Raw genomic sequence first — 23,862 nt, 5'->3', positions numbered from 1 at the left:
AGTTCTGATTGGTTGAGACATGCTGGAGTGAAACACCAAACACCAAAAACACTTAGGCTACGTTCCCACCGCAGTTAAAAGTGACCTGAATCCGATTTGTTCGCTCAAATGTGACCCATATCTGATTTGTTTCTGACAATATGAACAGCACAAGTCGCATTGAATCTGACATTTCCAAATCCGATTCAGGCCACTTTCAAATTTGAATCGGATACATATCGGATTTTTGTGAATGGACCGCAATCTGAACAGTCAGGTCGCATTTAATGCAATGTCAATGGCATTTTGTATTTTCATTCTTATTAAGAAGGTATGGCTTGAAGTATCCCAAGGTTTTCCCTTACTGAAGAGCAAGTTCCTGAAGAGCAAATAAATAGAATCTCATTATTGCTTATTAACATGGTCATTGTCATTGTTAGTGAATGTTTTTCTGTGATTCTTTTTTATTGTGCCTATCAAGCTTATTTATCGATCTTCTTTATGGATTTTTATTCCACATAAAGCTTCCTGGTCTTTATTATTCGTTTTGTGTGCTGTATATTGTTTTGTTTATTTGTATGTTATTGTGTTGCTCCAAACAAATTGCCCCTACTGGGATTAATGAAGTCGTTTTTTTATTGTATTGTTTGATAGTCTTTCTTGAGTTTAGCTTTTTGCAGAGTTTTCAGATCAAATAATATTAAGTCTGCAACAAACAATTATTTTCTTGATTTATTAATTCATTATTTACTCTAAGAAGTGTAAAGAATAGCGAACAAACAACATTCACAATTTCTCAAAGGACCGTTTTGTCCAATAGTTTAAAAATGTTATGGTCCTCAATGTACATACCATCAAATGTTTGGGATTTTTCCTCAACCAATGTTTAAAATGATTAATGTAAAATAATGACTAATGAATTTTCAGTTGATAGACTAATCGATTAATTGACTAATCATTACAGCGCCATATGATAAAAATGCAGTTTGAGAAGCTTTGCTATCCTGAATGGAGTAACAAACAGTGTTAGAGTATGTTGTTGTGACAAAAAAGGCCAACAAAGAATATCTGCACAAACTCAGTCTAAAAATATTTAAATTGGTGGGGGTCTTTAGAAGCCCATGCTGACCCATTTCACAGTGATTGTACACGAGAGAGACTGTAGTGCAGTCTTAGACACAGTGTGAAGCCTTTGAGGTGTTTTAAAACCATTGTGTAAAGCACTGCCTTGAGAATCATGCTGCTTCAAATAGTAAATTACAGCAAAATAATATTACTGTGCAGCATGTGGCTTCAGAACAGATGTTTAAATACTGTGCATGGCTGGTGTGTGGTAACAATTCACTGGATACCACGCTCTATTAATCCAACAGCACTGTACTCTAGACAGGATGGTCTCAAAAGCCTCTTTTTTCATGTTGCTACATATGTATGGCAGCATCACCACATATAGTAACCCATAATACATCAATACATTCATCTAAAAAATGTATTCAGGAGTCTTCTTGTAAAAGTATTGTGGCTGGATGTAGTAGATTTATATTTACAGCCCAGAGGGCAGTAAGAGTATCCTTGTCTGCACAGGGAAACACAGGATGACACAGCTAATTCATCTCGGCAGCATCATGACAGCTGGGCTGGGGAGAGTTTGGGAAAGGGGAAATGGTTCTGATGAATGACTTTCAGAGTGCGCCTGCTAGCTATGGCAAACAGTCTCCCAGTCCCCACGGGCCTGATGCCTCCTATTTGCCGCTGAGGGAGAAATGAATGAATGGCCCTTTGTGAGGTAAATGGTCCCTTTCTGTCTGACATTTACAAATGAATCCTTCTTGTAAAACTAAATCCGACGATTTGTTTTATTAGTTGTAGAGGTCAGTTTTGTATGCCGGTGTGCTTGTCATATTCACACACACCAGAGGTGATTTAAGAAATGTCTAGTTGGGCCATGACTATATTGGAGAATGTGTCCATTAAGATATTGGATATCTTTCCAAGAATAAGATGAGTTATGTGCGCGAGCTAACACTTGGAAAACAACAGCCAGTTGCAGTTATTAGCCGTCAACACTGAGGTTGCCAGGTGACTGTACATTGTCCCTGTACAGTCACCTCCACCAAAACCTGCCAAGAATATGCCAGAATCTTCATCTACTGTGTGGGTTGCCAGATACAGTTAGTGCGTGAAAATGGATGAAGTGTTATTTGTAGCTCCAAGAAAATACCCCTAAAACCACAAATTAGACAAATGAAATGAATGAGTTTTAGATGTGCTGATAGACGTATTCTTGAACTTTGGACAGAGCCAGACTAATGGTTTCCTCCTGCTTACAGTCTTAATGCTAAGCTACAGTACGTTACACATGTTCTAACTCTGGCTTAACTCAGACAGGCATATAACATCAGCATTGTATCATAATACTATAATAATATAAATTGGTTAATTGACGTTATTTAAAACATAATCACATAATATTCATAAACACTTTCGACAAAAATGACCAGACATGTGCTGAACAGGATATTTGAGTTCAGTTGAAAAATAAGCTTTATGGCAGACAAACTATTTAATTTCGTATTTTTTCAAATTTTCATATCTACAACATATCTTTGCTATTTCTCTACTGAATTTCCTTGTTAATCAACAGCTGACACATATGTCAATACTGAAACATCTGTAGAAAGCTAATTACTTTCGATTTATAAGCCGATAAAGCTGATGAGCTGATTAGCAGCTAAGCTCTAATTGATATCTGTCTTCTCATCTCACTTTTAAAAAACAAGCAAAGTAGTCTAATACACGAGATATTGAGCTATTACTTTAATAACTTGAAATAAAGTAATATAGTAAAATGGAAAATCCAGTGCCTGTTGAAGGTTTTTATAAATTAAACTGACTCTTCATTTCAGGAAGATCAAGCCTCCCCTACGGCTTTGCCACTGACACACACAACCATACACACACACACACACACACACACTCCCTTCCATAAGCTTTGTGTGGAAGGACAAACAAACAACAAACACAAACTGTACGGTGACAGTTTTAATATACACACTTTCCAGCCAACATCAAACGGCAACCGTATAAACTAAATATAAAACAAACAAAGTTCTTTCCTCTCCTTCTGCAGATACATATCCTCTAAATCAGGTTTATTTCAGAAGGAATAAATGCCTCCAGCATCACCTCTCCCTCTCTGGGAGATAAGTTTTATCATAAAAGTCTTACCATTGAAAACATTACACAGACTACAGACTTTGCTTTCGATTTTTAATTAATCATAAATACAAAGAAGAACTATTACACTCAACCAGTGAAACCCTCTGGAGATATTCTGCCACATCTCATTACACTCCCGTTTTAAAATCGCTTCATTGGCTCCCAGTCTGTCTTAGAGCGGATCCTATAATTTTAATGATCACTTTTTAAGGCTCATAGGGTTAGCTCCAAAATATATGGCTGACCTCCTATGAGACTGAATATAACCTAATATCCTCTGGTAGGTCATTTCTGGCCATTCCTTTATCACAGCTTAGAACTGCAGGAGACCGGGCCTCTTCTGTTGAGACACCTCAGTTGTGGACTAACCAGCCAGACGAGATTAGGAAAACTTACACATTGCCTTGTTTTGAAAAGCAATATATAAATAAAGCTTTTTTTATTGGTTCCATCCTGAAGGCCTTTTTAAAAAAAAACAAAAAAAAAAACACATTTTTGACATGTTCTCCTAAACCTGGGTCCAATTGCTGGATTCATTGACCCGAGCTTATCAAAAATTGCAAAAGCTTGTTGATATCTCATTAACTTTTCAAGACAAGACATGACCACTGAACCTCAAAAGAATGTGGTTCAGCACATAAATAGACCAAAGTCAATAACTGTTGGGCCAATCATCACAGAACTTGTAGGATATATTCACACAAGTACCTGAAACATACCCTGAAAGTTTCATTCAAATTGACCACTAGGCGGCACCACAAACACAACAAATGGCTGTGCCAATACAGACATGAGACCATAAATCAGAAATTGTTTCATAACAATGTTGAACCATGTATGTGAAACTATTTTGAAAGCACTCTATTCGGGACGCCACCAGTCACCAGCAACCAACACATTGGCCTGGTGCATATTTTTAATCCAACAGTCTGAGTTGGCATGAACCCCAGAATTTGTTTAAGAACAGTTTACAAACCGAGGTTAACCAAATTATTCTAACAGATGGAAAACAATGAAACAAAACACATCTTTGCTATCTTGCCTGGATGTATTACTGTTGTTCAACTACCTTCACCACAACATATTTATGTCTAATTTCTTTGTTTGTTCCCCTTGTACAGAAACCTTTTTGCACCAAACAGACTGGCCCCAGACAGCGCTGGCAATAGGTGAGTGTGTGCATATGTGTGTGTTAGACCTTATGTCAGGAAGATGTCAGACATACAGTGAAGGCAGGACTAATGAAGGAGGGTCGATGGTAGTCCAACTGATTGACTGCTGACATACAAACACACTCACATGCACAAAAACACATGCACGAAGAGGCAGCTCAGACTGCCAGAAAGGATGAAACAGACAGTGCAAAGCCGGCTGCACGGTGGCTTGCACCTAAATGGATCTTTCATTTTGTCTGCAGTGTAATAGTCCCTCTGGAGAGGCATTTGCTGAGAGTGATATGATAGCTGATGTCCTCTATGAATGTATATGTATGTTGCGGCTGTGTGTGCTTGCATGTGGGTGTGTGTTTCACTGTGTGTAAAGTGGGTAAGTGGACACAGTCGCTAATTGCTGGCATGATTAATTTGCTTTTTTCCCCCCTCTAACAACTCCTGCATTGAAGCTGCCTGAACAATAATGTCTTGATACAAACCTCTGAACAAGGAGATGGGGGTTTGAATCAACAGGGCACACCTCCCTGCTGATGTCTGTTATTCTTTCACCACATGCTGCTCAGGCAAACGTTATTGGTGTTAAGATTTGTATCTGCTGTGCTTATTAGGTTGTGGCACTGAATAATATAATGATCCCCTCCTCTTGTGTTGCCCAAAGGCAACAACAGCAGTGGACATGCAGAGACTGACTCTGAGATGAAACAACAACCACTCAATCCATAGACTTTCCACTAACATTAGCTCAGAGCAAACCTATTCACAGTTTTGAGCTCATTTACATTTAAGGCAGTTTGCTACTGATCTCATCCAGAGTGTCTCACAGTGATTGAGCAGGTGTGTGCTCATAAATAGCAATGTTTTAGGATGACAATATCTGTACTAGTGGTTAAAGGGAAGAAACCTGTGATACTTAAATGTGAGCCCGATAACAGCCTCTTGACCTATAAGCCCATCTTCTAACTCAGCAAGGACAGGTTTTGACTTCTTCAAATCCATCTTTTCAATACCATACAAATTCAAATCACCAGTCTATGCTAATATGCCTTTTAAAAGGTCAACTGAAGCTGATATGAAGCTTCATCACTGAGCCAAATCAGGTGGGTATCCTGGTGTCCCAGGACAGTGAGCCTCAGCAGACAGATTCTATTTGTTAGTCGCATGGTTTGTTTCTGGGTCAACACATTAACAATAAACTCACACATGACTGCCAGGAGGAAGAAATCCAAGTGATTTGGCAATATTCAGCTAAATTACAGAGGAGTCTCACTGGAGAGGGATTTTTTTATATGGCAAGTATCTAAAATCTGAGTATGTCCTTTAATCAATATTTTTTATATCATCTTCAAATCAAATCATGACTTCATGTAATAAAAGAGGTTGCTCATGAACCAAAAGAGAATTATCACCCAAACCTGCAGTTTTACAGAGCTTTTAAGCCTCCATACTTCATTGTTTTGGCCTTACTAAGACAGGTTCAGTCAAGTTTCATCATAAAAGTCTTACCATTCAAAACATTATACAAACTTTGCTTTTGAGTTTTAATGAATCATGAATACAGTGAAGAACTATTACGATCAACCAGTGAAACCCTCTGGAGATATTCTGCCACACCGGTTTTAAAATCACTCCCAGTCTGTCTTAGAGTGGATTCTATAAATTTAATGATCACTTTTAAGGCTCATAGAGGGTTAGCTCCAAAATATATAGCTAACCTCCTATGAGCCTGAATACTCTGCTCTCCTCACCCAATGTTGGCACACAAGCTTTTATAAACCCACCATATCCTACCTACCCAACAGCAAGTTGCATCAACTTTGTTCTGGATGCTGGATATGTAAGAGGGCAACTGTATGCGAGCACAACATTTTTTGAAGTTAATAATATATCAGGGCTGTGTGTCTGTCAGTATGCTTTGAAGTTTTTCTGTCCCCCCGGTAGTCCAAAATCCTTTAATGTAGTTTTATGTTTGCACAGATTTGATCCACATGGGCATTGATCAACACACTATTTGGTTAAATAGACTGCGCATCGTTACAGTACAAGTTTGATGAGTATATTTGCAGATATTCATGCACTTACATACAGTATATAGACAAAAACAGACACCCCCCCCCCCCCCCCACACACACACATACGCACATACCCAAACACAATGTCTAGGTGGAGGTAAGGTGTCCTGCTGGTTTTACACTTCATTCCAAACAGCCAGTGGGTACCTAATGGAGTCCTGCTGACCCCGATGGATGCAGTCATCTATGAAACTCAGGAGAGGAGAGACGGCAAACACCAGTTCGACCTCAAACATATACAGTATAGTAGCCTTTAGGCATCCTCTTCCACCACACACACACACACACATATATAATAAGTATCTCTTTTCAGTCTGACTCCGTGTACTTGAACTGCAATAAAAATAGATTGCCTATCCAGCACAGGCAGTCATTAATAGATGATTATTATAATAGAGGGATTGGTACAACACTGAAGGTCTGTTTGCATATTAATACACACGAGCACACTGACAGGCATGTGGACCCACACAGAAAGAGAGATGAAGAAACTCATAAAAAGAGAACACAAAAGCTCTTTATCCACTGCTCACCACCTTTCTCCTTCCAGCTCCTCTGACATCCATTCTGTCATTTACAGCCAAATGTTTTATTTCAGCTCTGGTATAAAGTCAAATCTTGTAGGAAACCATTAAGGCCCTCTCATCAGCCTAATTAGCTGCTGGTAAGTGGCTATTGGCCCTGTATAGGACACTTGTCATGTGTCTTATTCATATATAATTGCTCCAACAAGACTGCAGTATCCCTCATTTTCACATTATTAGGAGTCATTTATCTTAGTCGGGGAGTAAAGTGAAAGTTCTATCCTTTCATTTATGCCAATTTAATGATTAATTAGCGTTTGTGTTATGAAGTGTTGGCTGATACTGAAGAGAGGTAGAGCGGCGTATCTGTCCAATTTAAATGACCCAGGCTTCATATCCCATTGGACTCAACAGGAGTGAGTGCTGCAGTACCTCTTGTCATCAGTCTCTGACTCTCAAGGAAGACAGATGAGAGATTTAATTAGAAGGGATGCATTTGTAAACACTGATCCATCATTTGGATAGAGAGAGATAGGACAAAGTGACAGAGTACCATGTCCCTGCTACTGGATTCAAGTCATTCATGTACAGAAACAGAGCAGTATCATAGGAGGGAGAGAGAACGAGCAAAAAAGAGAGAAGGAGTGAAAGAAAATGAAAATAGGTGATGCTGTCGAGGCCATTCACAGTGAACAAACCTCAACTCATGCTTGATTCGTAATATTTATTTTTTAATCCCCACAACACAAATAGAGTTTAATCCCTCTGGAAAATAGTTCTTTTAAAAAAATGCAACTACTGTGTTTCCACTGGCAGCCACTCTGCTTCTACATGACACTTTAACTGGTTAGCAGTCATTGCAGCTCAGAGACTCTGCTGTTGTACTGTAGTGGGAATCAAAGTGCTCTTTAGAGATGGGATTAAGTATATTTCTGAGTGATTTCTTGTAAACAAAAAGAAAAAAGGAACAGCATGCAGTATCGCAGTGCCAAGAACTCCAATGACAGACAGTTCTAAAGGTTCTAAAATAATTGTAAAACACTGCCCCCTTGTGATCACTGTTTGACAATGGTACATGCCAATAAAAGTGTAATGCTGGCAGGCAAATTGCTTGAAAGCCTTGAAAACAAAGAAGAAAAAAGACGAGTGTTAGAAGTACCAATTTCACTAATTAGATCTTCACACTGTACATGGAGATTAAGAGAAAAGAGGCCAATCTGTTGTGCATGTGATACATTTGTTTAATTATTACATTTGTATTATTTTCTCACATTAATTATAACAGTATCTTTTTTTGTTACAGACCTGAGCTGAATATACAGATGAATATGTAGTAAGAAATAAAAAACTTAAAGGAGGTGGAGGGGATGTAATGTTGTCTCTCGAATCATAAATACACACATTAATCATAGAGAAATACATTTTATACATATGTACACACTCTTCCTAACACACTGTTGTTTACATATAAATATAAAAAGTAAATAGTAGAAGGGCCTCTGCCACTTCCTTTTTGGATTAAGTCACTTAGATTATTGGGCAAGTGAGTTATCAGAAGCTGCCATACATTTACGAAGCTGCTCTCATTTCCTTGTATTTTGGCACCGAGTCTTTCCGTGGGAAGTAGGATTTCTCTTTACCGTTGCATCACAGATGGGGTTTTTCTTGTATCCAATTAAATAGTATAGTATTTTCTTGCAAGGAAAGAAGTTTATTTGGCAACTTAGATTTTTGAAAGTCTAAGACTCCGGCTCTGGATACCAGCCCGAATAAAACTGCCCAGGATTTTTACATATATTACATTTCAAAACTGTACTGACCTCATTTGCTACACATGGCCAGAACGTAGCAATGTTAGAACAGTCCCAAAACCAATAAATTGCAGCTGACACTTTACAGTTGGTACACAGAGGGTCAATGCTTGCTTGGGTCAATTTTGTGTTGTGTGTTGTTTGTATAGTATCTGATAGCACATTTCTCTAAATCTATTACATAGAAAAAGGGAGTGAAGAGGCTTGGATACATTCCTCCCACAGTTTGATGATCCTTTTAACATTGTTCCACCACTTTATCTATATTCTGCTCATTATAGCTCAGAAAGTTGTCATACAAAATATGAAATAAAGCCTTTTAACAGATTACTCAGTTGGCCAGAGAAGGGTCTTATCCTGAGGTAACTTAGTATCTGTAGTGGCAGGCCTGAAGATAAGCAAAGAAATCTTTCTATGGAGCTCCAAATGTAATTTCGACCATTTCAAAAGGACATAAGAACATCATTATTATCAAACAAATCCCCTATGACTCTGATACTTCTATCATGCCATGAAGAAAAACAGCACTTTTAATTCCTGGAGGAAAGTTCCTGTATAAGAGGGGTTAAAGAAGAAGTATTCTCTCTACCGGTAAAATGTATAATGTCTTGTCAAACCGTAATTGAATTTGTGAGTATGGGATTGTCCACTGCCCTAGAGCGAGGTCGCTTGATACGTGTAAGCCTCCCTAGTAATACAAAGGTAGCACATTCCCAGGCCTCCAAAGACGCTGGTCCCCTTTAAAATAGCAGTGAACCCATTTATGAATAATCCAACTATGGCAGGCCCAACTGTAATATATATTTGGGAATGCTAGACCCCCTCTATCTTTTGGCAGCTGCATAATACTAATCTGGATTTTTTTTGCCATGTCATGTAAACTTTGAGAAGTCTCTTTCAATCTCCTTAGACAGTTTCTGTGTTGTATACAATGGTAGCATCTGCATAGGATAGAGAAGTTGAGGTAGTATGTTCATTTTTATACATTTTATCCTACCTATCCTTGAAACTCTAAAAATATACCATACAGTAAGTTCACTCCTGATGTTTTTAACTTCATTATAAATATTCAATCTGAAAAGATTTCAGACTTCCCTAAATCCCTTAATATGCTAATCCTGATGTAGAACGTAGAAGAAGGAAAGGGAAAGTCCGGTAAGATCGTATATCCTTATCATCCCCCAGTGGCATAGCTACTGATTTGTTAAAAAATGTATTTTGTACCCTGACAGAGAACTGAGGTCTGTATGACTGAAATTACAGCTGGGATGGATTACTGTGAATTGTCAACAAATAATAAGATGTTGTCTGCATACAGAGCAATCTTGTATGTGGGCTCCTAATAGCATCAACAAATGTACAAGAGAAAATAAGAGGGGATAAAAGGTCCTATAGACCTACTCAACAGGAAATCTGGTGATTGCAAGGCATTAACTAGCACACTGGCCCTCAGTGAATCATATATCAACTTCACCAAATTACAAAGTCCTCGCCAAGGCCAAACAACTAAATAAGTAAGGCCACTCCATTTTTATAAGGGCTTTTCTGTGTCAAGTGAAATAACAAAACTTTAATGTTGATAGATTTTTATATATTGGATAATGTTGAGTAATTTTCTCATATTGATCTGAGACACTCTATTTTAATGAAGCCTGTTCAGTTAAGTATCCTTCAAGTCTTCTCACCAATAGTTTGCAGAATATTTGACTATCGCTATGAATGACAAGGCATCTGGGGATTCAGCACAAAATCTTAATAATCGACAATATGTTTGCTGCATACAAGGTAGGAGGAAGAAAGCCTTATTCTAGGGAGTGTAGTTACATTTTTATAGACAGCCTTTTAATGAATTTTAAAACTTTTTATTTTATTTTATAAAACTCTGCGCCATACCCATCTGGCCACAGAGCCTTTCCACTCTGTAAGGAATATATGGCCTTTGTGCCCTTCTCATAGGTATGGGACTCCCAAGAACACTTTGGTCTACATCAGAATGCAATGTCAGGATAAGCTTTTCTAGGACATTGTGTATACAGTCCATGCTCGAAGTGGACTCAGTGGTACAGAGCCTTTTGTGAAAGTTTCTCATTATGTCAGTAAGAGCTTTATTTCAGAATGGTTTGGCCTGGGCTGACTTTTAATGAAGAGATTGGTTTTCATTTCTGTCTACCTGCTGTGAAACGAAAGAGCAGTGGCCCAGATTTATCCCCCTTTTTAAATAGTGTATGTTTGGCATAGAAGATACTGGCTGAAGCTTTTTGCATTCAAATTTGGTAAAGAGCTGATCATATGACCTCTGTTTTACTAGGCAATGCCTTAAATTAATTATCCTTTATCTGCTTTTCAAGTTCTAATAATTGTTTTTCTGTACAGATTGGAGTTAAAAACCTTTTTTCCTGGTTGTAGGATATAAGATAATAGTTCCTTTTTAATAGGCCTGAAGCGTTTCCCAGACTGCTGAAAGATTTGTATCTGCATTATCGTTAGTTGCTAAAAAGAGTTCAATTAGTTCTTCTAAGTAGGCCACAAAAGAGGGACTTCTCTAAGTGTTAGGATTTAAACACCAATGATGTGAGGGAAGTTGAGAGAATGGTGGGGTAACTAAAATAGATATGTCAGCCTGATAGGAGAGCAGTCTCGTACATATACTGCATTCTTCCACCCTATCAAGCACCTGCCTCAAAGTATAAAAATAGTCTGTTTGGGAAAAACTTATGGGAGAAAACTATGGTCCCTTCCTGTGGGATGGAGAACTCTCAAAGTGTCAAACAGATCTAGATCAGAGTATACATCTCTCATGACCCTTTTTAATAGGAGCAGCCTCGGTTGGGAGATTAGGGTCTATCTCAGGATAATATACCTGACCAACCCATTCTCTTCTGAGCTTTTCATGCTCCTAATTATTCAGATGGGTCCCCTGTAATGATGTTACTTTAGCTTTTTCTTTCTTCTATCTTCAATCTTTTTGCATTTAATCATATGATTTACCCCTTTCACATTAAGTGAAATATATATAATTGTAATCATTGCATGAAATTCTTATACAATAGTATAAAGTACTGCTATGTACATACTGTATATACTTAAACATTAAAAATAATAATACTTCTATACATCCTTGTATTTCCAGCATGCACATGTACAAGTCATTAACCATCTTATAAACAAAAACATTCAGGCCAAACCCAAAGATTGCGAGTAACCTGAACATGAACTCAACCATCAAATGTAGGCAAACTTAAAATAAACACGAGTGTAGCATCAACATCTAACAAAAATGTAGGTGCAAGAAAAAAGAGGCTGAGAGAAAGAACCCATTTGGTGAGAGTGTATTACTGCTATTCGCAACTCTTCTTCTGGTAAACACAGCCAAGTCAATTACTCTAATTCGCTCTCATCAAAAACGTTCAAAATTGTCACATCAATTTAACTAAAGCCCATACCATTCAGAGCGCAGATGGAAAAAAGAAAACAAATCTATACATCCCCAAATTGATAGAGCGGTAAATACTGTCAAACCAATAGAGTCTGTTTTTATAAACAAATGAATACGGGTAATTGTATGTTTCATTTAATGGAAGTGAATGGAAAATTCCAAAATCTAATTTCTTCTAAGATCTCCACTCATAATAACTACATGATGAGATGTGATGAAAAGCTAAAGCTGTGCATTGAATAGGGCACCTCTGAACTCCTGATCTGAAAACTGCTAATAATGGCTAAGAAGATGAGGGAAAGTCACAGACAGCTATCTGAATTTCATTGTTATCATAAATATTTAATGGCCTGTACTGTCACCTCTCAGAGGAGAGGAGCCATTTCAGCAGTATACGATTTTTCAAAATTCAGAGACTGTAATGACCACTTTCTGACATAGCCTATAATTGTGCCTAATCAAACTCATTTCCATAACCTGAAATTTGAGAGCTATTATTTTCATTCAGTTTGCTCACACAGGGAAAAAGGAACAACTAAACCGACAGCCCTACACACCCTGCAAACAATGATTTGGTAGTGCATGCTGTTAAGCACAGATGTGTGTATTTCAACCATGCATATGTGTTGTGCAAGTGTCGCCTAATAGGGCTGAACTTCAAACCAACTAATTAAACGTCAAGAATCAAACATAGATCAAGCTCCAAAGACTGCATATAAGTTGCACAATGGCAAATTAAGTACATCACAAATTACATATTACAGAGGCAGAGAAAAATCAATTTCCATTTGAAGAAATGACAGTTTAATTAGACTAACTGCAGGAAGGTGTAGAGTAACAGTTTCTTCACAAGTGTCAAGAACAGAGTTCAGCACACATCAGATGTTGGCAGTGCTATATTCAGTTAGTCTTCTTCTTTGTTGGTAGATCACACAGTATGGTCTATACTGTTCCCTATTTTAAAAAGAAGATAATTTAATAAACATCTAATTCGTCATGGCATATGAAGATAATTACATTACACTTTCCCTGATACAATTTTTTCTCAATTGCAGCTTAAAAGAAGTGCTGAACCATAACAAGTATTTACAGCTTAGAGCCAGATGGCAAGCCCAGCTCTGGCATTTCATTTTCCTTTCTCTGAAAATATTGCCCCGAAGTTGGTCTGCCTTTTAGAGCCCGGGCCTGGGATGTACAGACTGATGCTCTTGAGGAGACTGGAGAAGGGCGTAACAGAGCCAATGGCTGATTCTGTTGACAATGCTGAGCTTGGGAGAAAGGCAAGCTGTATCTAATGGGCAGGGGATGGAGCAGGAAGCAGGGATTTGGATCACTGCTCTGAGGGGGGCTCACATTCTGCTTTAGGACAGAATTGCTGCAACCTGAACCGTCTATCTACAGGGCATTAGCCAAGCTCCACTATTGCACCACCATCGCTGTGTGCACTCAGGCAGACACTGAAACATACTTCCACATGCACAAACACCAGGCAGAGATGCCGAACAGAGACACAGAGAGAGGAAGAGGGCTGGACAGAAAACCCCAGAGACTGAGATAGACAGAAAGCAATCAATCTGCTCACCTCCCTTCCCTGGCCCTTCCCAACACAATGCAGTCTGTGGTGCCATTAGTGGCTCTTTAGCAGATATAATAAAGAGGCAGTAGCAGGAGTTCAGTTTTCACCACACTGGGACCAGTAGTGCTGCCAATAGCCACATCACGCAAAATAAATACATTCTATTGATTTGCTGCTCAGAAGAAATAGATAACAGATATACATAATGCATGCTGTTAAAGGAGTGAGCCAATGTTAACAAGCCACACAGGCATAGCTAACCTCTTAGCGACAATGCTATTCTGTATTGTTGTCTCTGCTTCACAAATGTCAAATTTCTCTTGCTTTTATTGTCAATTGAATTTTTGCTGTATATTTTTGTAAGGATGTTTCCCAAAAAAATCCATTAACGACTTCCAGGGAATAGGTTTGTGCTTTTAATCAGTAATGGGCATATTGGTAGTATATATATGCTGAGCTAGTTGACTTGCTCCTAAACATTGAGGTGTATCTGTCATTGCTGTTATGCCCTGTGCTCAAAAGGAAACATGCCATGTGGCTGCACAGGTATAAAAATAACTGCCACTGATAGATTTCAAAGCCTTCAAATATGCTCTACATCTTTGATTCTGAGATACATCAACAATGGTAAATTCACCTAAAACATCTCAGTGTGCAACAGTGTAGAGCTTTATATCTGTGTGAATAAGACAAGAATAAGAAAATACAGTTTATATCACCAAACAACACAGTGAGATTACAATGACAGCCCAAACAGTAGTTTTCCTGGTAGTGTTTAAGTGTCTTACAGGGGATGTTTACTTCAATAGCTGCTCATCAAACCTTTTCTTGAACATTTTCAAGTAAACATGGAACAATTTACAATTTCAAAGCATCTTACTCTTTGAAAACAGCAACAAAAGAGTAAGAGCTTTCTGACAATTGCTGCACAATGGTGCATGAGCTGAGGGAGCAATCAATGATTGCATTAGTGGGAGACTGCAATGCGCAAGGGTTCAAGTTAAACTGACGCTGGCTATAATTAGTCCTATTAGACTTGACAAAGAAATTATTACTTGTCACTTGTATTAGTCAGGTCCTCATTCTTACAACTCCACCTGAAACCTACAGGCATCCACACAACGTTTCACTCAATAACAACAAACAAGACTCACATGCAAGACCCCTAATGTTACCACTCACACAAGTCTATGCAGACCTCTCTATACATTGATCGTTTGTTAATTGTTTTTACGCAGAAACAATACTGACACCAAAAATGAGTATATTTTTTACTTTTTTAGATTTAATTTAAATAATTGATTACCTAAATGGACGTGTGGTTTGCCCTGAAATCAATTATCTCTGATATATATATACTGTATATGAAGGTGTCAAAGTTCTTTTCACAAATACACTGTCAGGTAATACAAAACATTTAACATAGTCAATTAGCTGCTTGTATCTTACCATCAATCAGCACTGTATAAGAAACCACTTATATCAAAATATACATTTTCTTTAATTATTCAAAATGGATACTTCAGATCAATCCAAGAAATAATAACAGAGAAATAAGGACAGAGCAAATTTGAATACAAGAATCTGCCAAAGCCTCACCAAGGTGAGCATGAAATATGAGCTAAGGAGCATCCCAAATCATTTAAAATAAGATATTATGAAAGCAAGAGTGAGTTTTGAACTGCACCATAGAAGTAACGTGTGTCATTGAATCAGGCCTGGTCACTGCCTCCCTCTCATGCTAATAAAATGGCAGACTGCACAGCAGTCACAGCACTTTGTCTTTTAAAAAGCATATCACACAGGATGACAGGTAGCCCTATTTCACCTCAAGGACAATACCCGTATAACCCACATTTCCATCTGTGACACATGGGCATTTTTCAACTTTTGCCTGGTTGAGATACTGAAACCTGAATAAAAATATGTAGAATAAGATTTATAGTTTGCAGTCAAAGTAACATTTTGTTCTCTCTACTTGTGCCAATATTAAGTTCTGTTGCCTGTTTGTAGCATGTGTCGACACACACAGTGATGGTACATTTGTAAACTCTACAACAACTCTGCTAGTCTACAGGAGTATTTCTACAAACCAAAAAGAGCTCTCTGTACTTCTACAGCATGACGGATACACTGTCAATCTTCAAAATCTTCTTGTTTTCTATTTCTAGCATATCCTGCTGCATTGGCTCATTTTTTTCTGCGGGATCATTAGCTTCATCTTACATGCACAAACTGTACTTTGTAAATAAAGAGGCTCTGATTTTGGCTCTTTGCCCCTCCACTAGATAATCTGCCCTGGTGAGATAAAGCATGTTCACACATTCTCACCCCCACATCTTCCAGATCCAAGCCCTTCATTTCACATTGGCTCCCCTGCTTTCCCCAAACCCAGAGTTGGCATTTTGGTTGACAGGATGCTGTCTTGTACAGCTCTTCTCATCTGAAGCTCCACAACCCCATAATGTCAGAGCTGCTTCCAGAGTTGACGCTGTGAAAACCCCTAATGAAAAATCAACTATTAAGACAGGCTTTTAATGTTAAATGTCATTTCACCCTGCTTGCCTCTGCCTTTTAATCTTCTCTATGGCATGCAAATAAGTTAGTTGATGTCAGTTTACATAAATAAATAAATATTTCTGTAACAGACTTAGATTTGAACGATTAATTCAAAACAACTACTAGCACTTATAACAACCTCCACCACTATTATTCTAATTTTGCTATTAACACACGCTATCAACACTGCTATACTAACACAAATCAAATCAATTACACATTAAAAAGTCATCATGTTATCAGGTTAGTCTAAAATGGGAATAGTGTGTCATGTAAATGCTTTTACACATTGATGTAATTGCAGCTCATGTAACTCTAGTACATCCATTATCAGTCTGCACACACCTATCCATAACTGTGCAAAGGTCAAGAAAATCAATACACCAATAGCTAGATATTGTCAACACTACGCAATTCTGTATTCCACTTGTGTGCTGTCTGATGTGCAGACTCATGGGAACATGGGTCAGCCACCATAAAACCAAAAATGTAGGGAATGTCTGTCTTCAGCTTTCCACTGGGCAACACAAATATTCCTTCAGTGCTTGTTTAACTCAATAACAACAGCTGTATGCCAAGTATGCCACTTTAAGTAATGGAACCTGCTTTTATTCCGTCTGCTCCTTTTTTTTTTTTTTTTTTTTTTTTTTACAACGAACTGTCATTAAAGCAGACACGCTGACTTAGAAAAAAACATTTTTACTGCAGCAATGACTTGGGATTGTAAGTAACAGAATTACCTCACTGCAATAAATAAACTTTTGCCTCTGTATTAATGATTTCCTCCATAGTCCTCATCAGTAAGTGCTAAGAACCCCTCTTATCCTGCAACTCTAGTTTTAGTAATGCTGTTATTTTATCCCAATGATCCCTTACAGAAGCAACTCTGTGATTAAATCCAACAGCTGTTCTTTTGAAATTTAGACCCCCATACACAACATTGCCAATCAATCAAAACTATCAAGTCTACCAGGGGCATATAAAATATGATTTGAAAATATAAAGTTCCAAACTGCAGTGAAGATTTCCACGTTTGAGTCTGCTGGTGTGTCGCCAGAGTTAAACCAAACAGTTCCCAGAAAGATCAAACATTTGAAATGATTTAGAAACATATTTCTTGCCGTGGGTCTTGATGTAACCTACCTCTCGGAAGTTCTCAGGTCCGCACTCTAAGCCTCTGAAGTCACACTCAAGCAGAATGTCCTCAATGCGGTGCCGGGTGCGGTTATAGAACTCATCCATGCTGAAGCGATAGCCCAGCGGGCGTTCAGGCTCCTGGGCGAGTGGAAACCCCGGAGCCATGCCGTCCTCGAAGCCCAGCAAAGGGCCCATGAAAACCAGGTCTTTGTAACTGATCTGAGACTTCCGAATAAAGTTGTAGTTACAAATGGTGACGGCCGGAAAGGTCATGTTGTTGGCCACTCTCTCATCGAGCATGGTGATGTAATCATATGAAAGATAATACAGAACCCTGTCAAATACCTGGAACAAGAAAGCGGACAGAGCCATGGTGAACACCACCGCCCAAAAACCTTGGCGGAAACTGAACTTTTTGTCCTTCACAAACATGTGGTTGGCGCCATGAAGCGAACAACCACTGAAAAATGTTGCCAGGTCGTCCACCTGGCCAACATCCTCCTCCTCGTCATTGTAATCTTCCATCTGACTATTCCTATCCAGATATTCCTGCGAGTCTCCATCTCCGTTACTTCTCTTTACCCATTTGTAGTGGTCGTCAAAACCGTCTTTACCGTACCCCCTGCCGGGCTCATCGTCGGCAGAAAAGGAGATGGTGCACATGATCCGGACTGGCATGGTGGCTGGATGATTCGCTTAATAATGTGTAGAAATTAAATGTGAAGCCAGAAGCCCAGTCTAGAAACAATCAAAGAATCCAAAATCCTGAGGTAATAAAAGCATTAAAGAAGAGAGGTGGTAGTAAGCCTGGTTATATCTAACCACACACAATAAGAAAGGTCTAGACAGTATTAGTTCTGCCAAACCCCGGCGAAGTGTCAATCAAAATGGAAGAACAATCAAATACGTGCTGTCCCAAAACAAAGCCAAAACATTATCTGAAGCAAAGAGCATGAGCTGACAAGCGAACCACACACTCCGACCCACGCAATTCCCAGTTACTCTGAGTTGAACTGAGATGCCTTGCCTGGGTTTGCCCTTGTGTCTCTGGGGCAGATCTATTCCTTAGAGCAAGTTCGAAAGAGAGATGAAAAAGGAAAAGGAGGAGGGGAGAGAGAAAGGAGGTGAGGCCTGGAGGAGTGTTGGACACAGAATACTCCCACAGGGCCCACGTACAGGTCATTGTGCTGGGGCAGAGTTTCACCATTTACAGGAAAGAAAAATAGCCTTGATGCAGTGATAGAGGGAGAATGTCAGAGAATGGTAGCCAATGTACAGCACTGAAAGCATTAACTAAGCTCTTTATTTCTGCTGATTTTACTGTTCAGGATGACCTCACTACCCCCCATGAAAAGGAGGATCTCAGAGTAAGTACAGTTGTGAAATCAAATGCAAATAATACGTAAGCGTTACTAAAATTTGTAAAGATGAGCAACTGGAAAAGATTCCCAAACACACAGGAATATAGAGTAGCAACCTTGCAAGGAATGGTTTAATTACAAAACTTCAAGATATTTTGTCTCTTTCTCTTAAAATGAGTTTTAAAAGAAAAGAGATGGCCGAGAGTAAAGCTGACAACACCAAATAAGATGTGAAAACTGTGAGAAAGGAAGATTAAGTTCATGTGTGACGCCTAATTTCCCAGTCAAGAAATAAGCTATAACAGTGCAACCACCAAAGAGGAAAGTCAAGGAATTTAATCAAGGCTTCCATTTGCTCACTGTTATTACAATCTAATGTCTCATTTTACCAGCAGATCTCCTTCAAATTATAAACCCCCACATAGCTGCAAGCTCTTCTGTGGAAAGCAGATTAACTGAAAGCAAATATGTACAAGAACTGGTGAAGAGAAGAAAAAGAAATTCTTTAATGGATCCTCTCATTATTGAATATGGAGATAAATGCAAATTCCCAGAGGTGGTGTTGGTTGTGATATGAAAAGGAAATGTGAGAGACCAATCCATCTGTATCGATCCACCTCCATTAGACTCCTGAGATTATTTTCAGAAACATGACGGTGCCAGAAAATGAAACGTTAGATGCATTTAGGGGAATGACAGCACTCTTTACAATGAAAACCTGCAGCTAATGATATCGCAAGATACCTCTAAGGAACAGCCACATTAAACCTGTAAAACCAGTGGAACACACATTATCCGAACCACTCTGTTGTGTTGAGCCTTTAAACAATAACAACTCGAATGCGTGTTTATATGAAATGAGAGGGTGAGAAAGGCAGCAGACTTGGTCAATATGTGTTTAGTTGCAGCAGTGGAGATTGTCTATCAGAGAAGGGAAAAAAAACTGCTGATGATAAGAGAGCAACCAAAGGATATTTGGCTTGGCCTTGATCTGACTCTATCTCTGAGCTTGCTTAACAGCATGGCCTGATAGCCTCTAGTTGTTAAATATGTATAAGTTATCACTAGATAGCCTCCGGCATCCAGCCTGACCTAACAAGAAGGTCACTAAGCTCCCTCAGCTTCTGAGCGTCCTGAGGCCTTCTGAGAGGCACTATCACATGAATATTCACCTACACTAACATCTCAGATTTGGCACAAGATGGCAAGTTGTGAAACTGCTGTGGAGAAAATGACTGTGCAACACAGTGCAGTGACCCTCTGATTTAAAACAGACAATTAAGTTCATGTACTTGGTGCCAGTGCTGATTTATCGTTGCACAGAGGGTTGCAATAAATATGTGTTTGTTTTGGCATTGATGTTCAGCTCTAAATAGATAAAACCAAATGTGGTTGTCTTTTTTCATTCCGTCTCATGAGTCTTTAAAAGTATCCCAGATTGCTTTCAAATCATGTTTACTCTGCTTCAACATGCATATTGCAATCCACTAGGGGGCAGCAGTAGCACATCTGAACATGTAAAATCTCTTCAGGGCTGAAAATGCCATGACAACATTTTAAGACAACGAAGATGGCAAATGTGATGACAAAAAACACTTTTCTTCATAAGACTGCCTGTGTTTACACAAATACATTTCCATAATATTTATTTATTATGATGGTGTTTTGACTGTTTAAAAAGGAGTGGCCACCAGTCAGTACCAAAATCAAATTTGATGAAGTGGCTTTTTATTGCAGAAAAAGCGGTGAGAGAAGCCATAAATTACAGACAATGAAACAGTTATTGATTATGGGGACTCACAAAAGATAGCTTTGGACCTAAAACAACAGAATATTGTCCTAAAAAACACATTTCATCATTAGACCATCTGAACCAGAACTGTGATTTCACTATAAAATGACTAAATTAATGAAATCGCTCCAGGCTCTGTAAGAAAATCCTAAAGGGGTGGACTGATGGTCTAGGGGACTTAAGGCATCGACCTCGAAACCGGCCCCTGATTTTAATCTGACTGAGGACCTTTGTTGCGTGTCGTTCCCCATCTCCCTCTCCTCTCATTTCCTGTCATCTACTGCCACATATTAAATGTCCAAAAATACTTAAAAAGTGACAAAGATCATCCTGTTCTGGTGCTTTTAGCTTTCAGGAAAAATCTATTGTTTGTCCTCATGGATGAACCCCAAACTCAAAGGGAAAACAGGAAATATAAATAATATGGGCAGTGTTTTTGGGGGTACATTTTCACATCGGGTCAAAGGGTGGCAGTGTTGTGATGTGAGTGGCCATGGTCGCAACTATGCACCCCTGGGGCTGGGATTTCAACAAGGCCACGCATTTCGCCATGGTCAGAGTGAGAAGTGCGCAGGGCAGATGAGAGGAGAGGTTTAACGCTCCCTTTCAAGTCCCTCTCACCAGCTCCACTTACAGCTAGGATCGACCTGGCGTTGCCATGGATACATCCTGGCCGTCAGCTAGAGAGGATGCACAAAGCCCATTACTCAGAACATGCATATAGTCACACATGCACACATGGACACTCATGCACACGGACACACGGACACACACACACACACACACAAACACCCATACATGCAGAAAAAAGCAAAAACAGCCACATGCTAGTCTCTGAACCGCTCTCTCTACCACACACACACACATACACATACATTTAAATCTGACTTGAGGCAGGATTTCAAGTGAGGAGAGAAGAAGAATTAAGATGTCAAAATGAAGATATCAAAAAAAAAAAAAAAAAAGCTGACACACCATGGCAGTGACATTACTTGCTTGGAGGCAATGCTTGATCGATAGTGGAGCATTCATATTCTTATATTGTGAGATTCAATGGGTTCAGTCTACACAGGAAAAACAAAGAAGACCAAGTAAACAAGCACAGAGCTTGGTCCGTTCCCAGAAGATGCTGTGGCACAACGAGGCAGAGGCCAAAGGCAATGATGCTGTTCTCCAATACATAATATTCTGTCTTCACCTTTCAGCAGGGGCCATTGCTATCTGATTCACACAGTAATATACGCAGAAGCTCCCCTGCTGGGAGGAAACAATATGGAGAAAACAATGACCCATTTTTAAATAAGTTGTTGTGGACGAACAACACATTTCTCATTTAAAACAGTGTAGAGGTGGCAAACAACTTCATGGCCCTGTCCTACGATACAGTTGATAATAGAAAAAACCGGTGCTGTGATGATACATATAGCTAGATGGGGTTTGCCTGGTAATAGATGACAGTATGGTTAAGTCATGTTTTTCGGAAAGAAGGTTTTAACACAGTCTCGGGAGTCTAGCCCTTTATGCTGTTAGTCAAACATGTGGCAACAAAACACCTACAATGGACAAATCCTGAGATTGAAACAAATTAAAAAGATAAAAAAAAGAAAAGCAGAATTGTTGTTACTGATATTTGGTGTCTGCCTGCCTGTCTGCAGGAAGTACAGAAAATTCATATTTTTAGCTATCACTGGGAAGAGTGTCCAAGTCCAAGGAAGTATGAGTATGAAGCCTTTTTCTGTAAATAGTGTATACTACAATAATCTAATAATAATCTAATGAGTGGTTTCCATTCAAATTGTTCATATTCACATTTCATTAATCTCGCTCTAAAATACAAATATCTCCAGTTCATTTGTTTTTGAATGGTTAAAAATGTGTGTTTCAAGGTTCTGCTTTGTCCGCACTGGGAGAAACACTGGTGCCAAAGCAAGCACACTATGCGCTGAAATGATGTATGAGGAAAACACAGCGGCACCAGACCACCAGGTTGAGCATTACATCTTTCTCCTTTAAACCTGACCTTGTCTAATAGCAGATTCAGGGACAGTGATAAAATGACAGACTCACTGCGGTAGATTCACTGATGGGCTCACAGACTAGTAAACCTTCATCAGCAGCACAATGGGGAAGTCAGTGTTGTACCATGACAACATGCATGAATATTAAAATAACAGAATAGTTCAAACAGGCTGCACATAACATCTGTAATATTGTTCATAGACAAGAATGTGATTTAATAGCATTTAAAATAAAATGCCTTTCCGAATCCTATTATGTTTACGTTTCATCACACTTACAGTAGCTGTGTGAAGATTAAGGTGATCTGATTTTTTTTTTTTGGGGGGGGGCAGTCTAATTGATACAACCTGTAAGCAGCATTATATGCAGTATGTGGCAGTAAGTATGATTGTTCATTAAATGTATCTGACAACTTTCTGTTCCACACTTATCCAAATAGTAAGTCCTGATTCAGAATAGAGCTTGATGAATTTCGACCGTAAACCGGATCCAAGATAGAGCCAATCCCTCTTCATAAGTTTACAGAAAACATTTTGATTTAATCCTCACCAGCATCTTATCTCTAAATGGAGTACAGAAAGAAAGAAAAAAACCCCCAAAAACATCCGCTTGAATGCTGAAAGGCGATGAGCAAGGGGAAATCTGCAGAATACTTTTCATTCATTATTAATTAATCCCTGAAACCAACATTAGACTGCATGTTTTGTGAAAACAATAAAAATATATTCAGTTTACTGTAGTATAACATAAAGTGAAGCAGAAAAATCATGTCACTGGCATCTTTCTTGAACAATAATCACTTGATTCTCAAAAATATTGTTCATTTTTATCCAAACCACAAATCACTAAATAAATTTCAGCTCTACTCCCTTCTTTGTCATGTAACAGTATTTCTTAAATCATTTCAGTCAGTATTGTAGGAGTCAGAATCCAGCGGGCATTACAGAAACCACAGCATAAGACACCTGGACCATGGTTGTCATCACTTGATTGGTACATAGTACTTGTGGATTTCTTGTGGCTCAGCTGACATTATAAAACTTTAATAACCAAGCCAAGGTTTACACCAACGCCAGCTCACTGCTTATTTCATTTCCACTCTTCATTAATCTGTTCTGCCTCTCTCTGCTGTCAATTATTATATTAAAAAAAAAGGCCAGAAGAGAATCATGGGAACAAAACAAAAATGACTCATTACAACTGAGAAT

The 23,862-nt window shown here is 38.7% G+C and overlaps 1 protein-coding gene across 2 annotated transcripts in view; it reads right to left on the bottom strand.

Moving 5' to 3' along the window:
- Window positions 1–23,862, bottom strand: part of asic1b (acid-sensing (proton-gated) ion channel 1b) — a 165,895-nt gene that overhangs the window by 36,606 nt on the left and 105,427 nt on the right. Inside the window, exon 1 of one of the 2 annotated variants that reach the window (XM_053315365.1) lies at window positions 17,489–18,160. The exons of the other annotated variant lie outside the window; for it this stretch is intronic. Coding sequence (XP_053171340.1) covers window positions 17,489–18,160 — 672 coding nt within the window. Of the gene's footprint in view, window positions 1–17,488; window positions 18,161–23,862 lie in introns of those variants that run through there. 2 annotated transcript variants of the gene reach the window in all.

The sequence above is a fragment of the Scomber japonicus genome, chromosome 3, assembly GCF_027409825.1.
Source record: "Scomber japonicus isolate fScoJap1 chromosome 3, fScoJap1.pri, whole genome shotgun sequence".
Taxonomy (NCBI): Eukaryota; Metazoa; Chordata; class Actinopteri; order Scombriformes; family Scombridae; genus Scomber; species Scomber japonicus.
The sequence above is the reverse complement of the archived record's forward strand: the minus strand, read 5'-3'. Positions and strand labels throughout refer to the sequence as shown.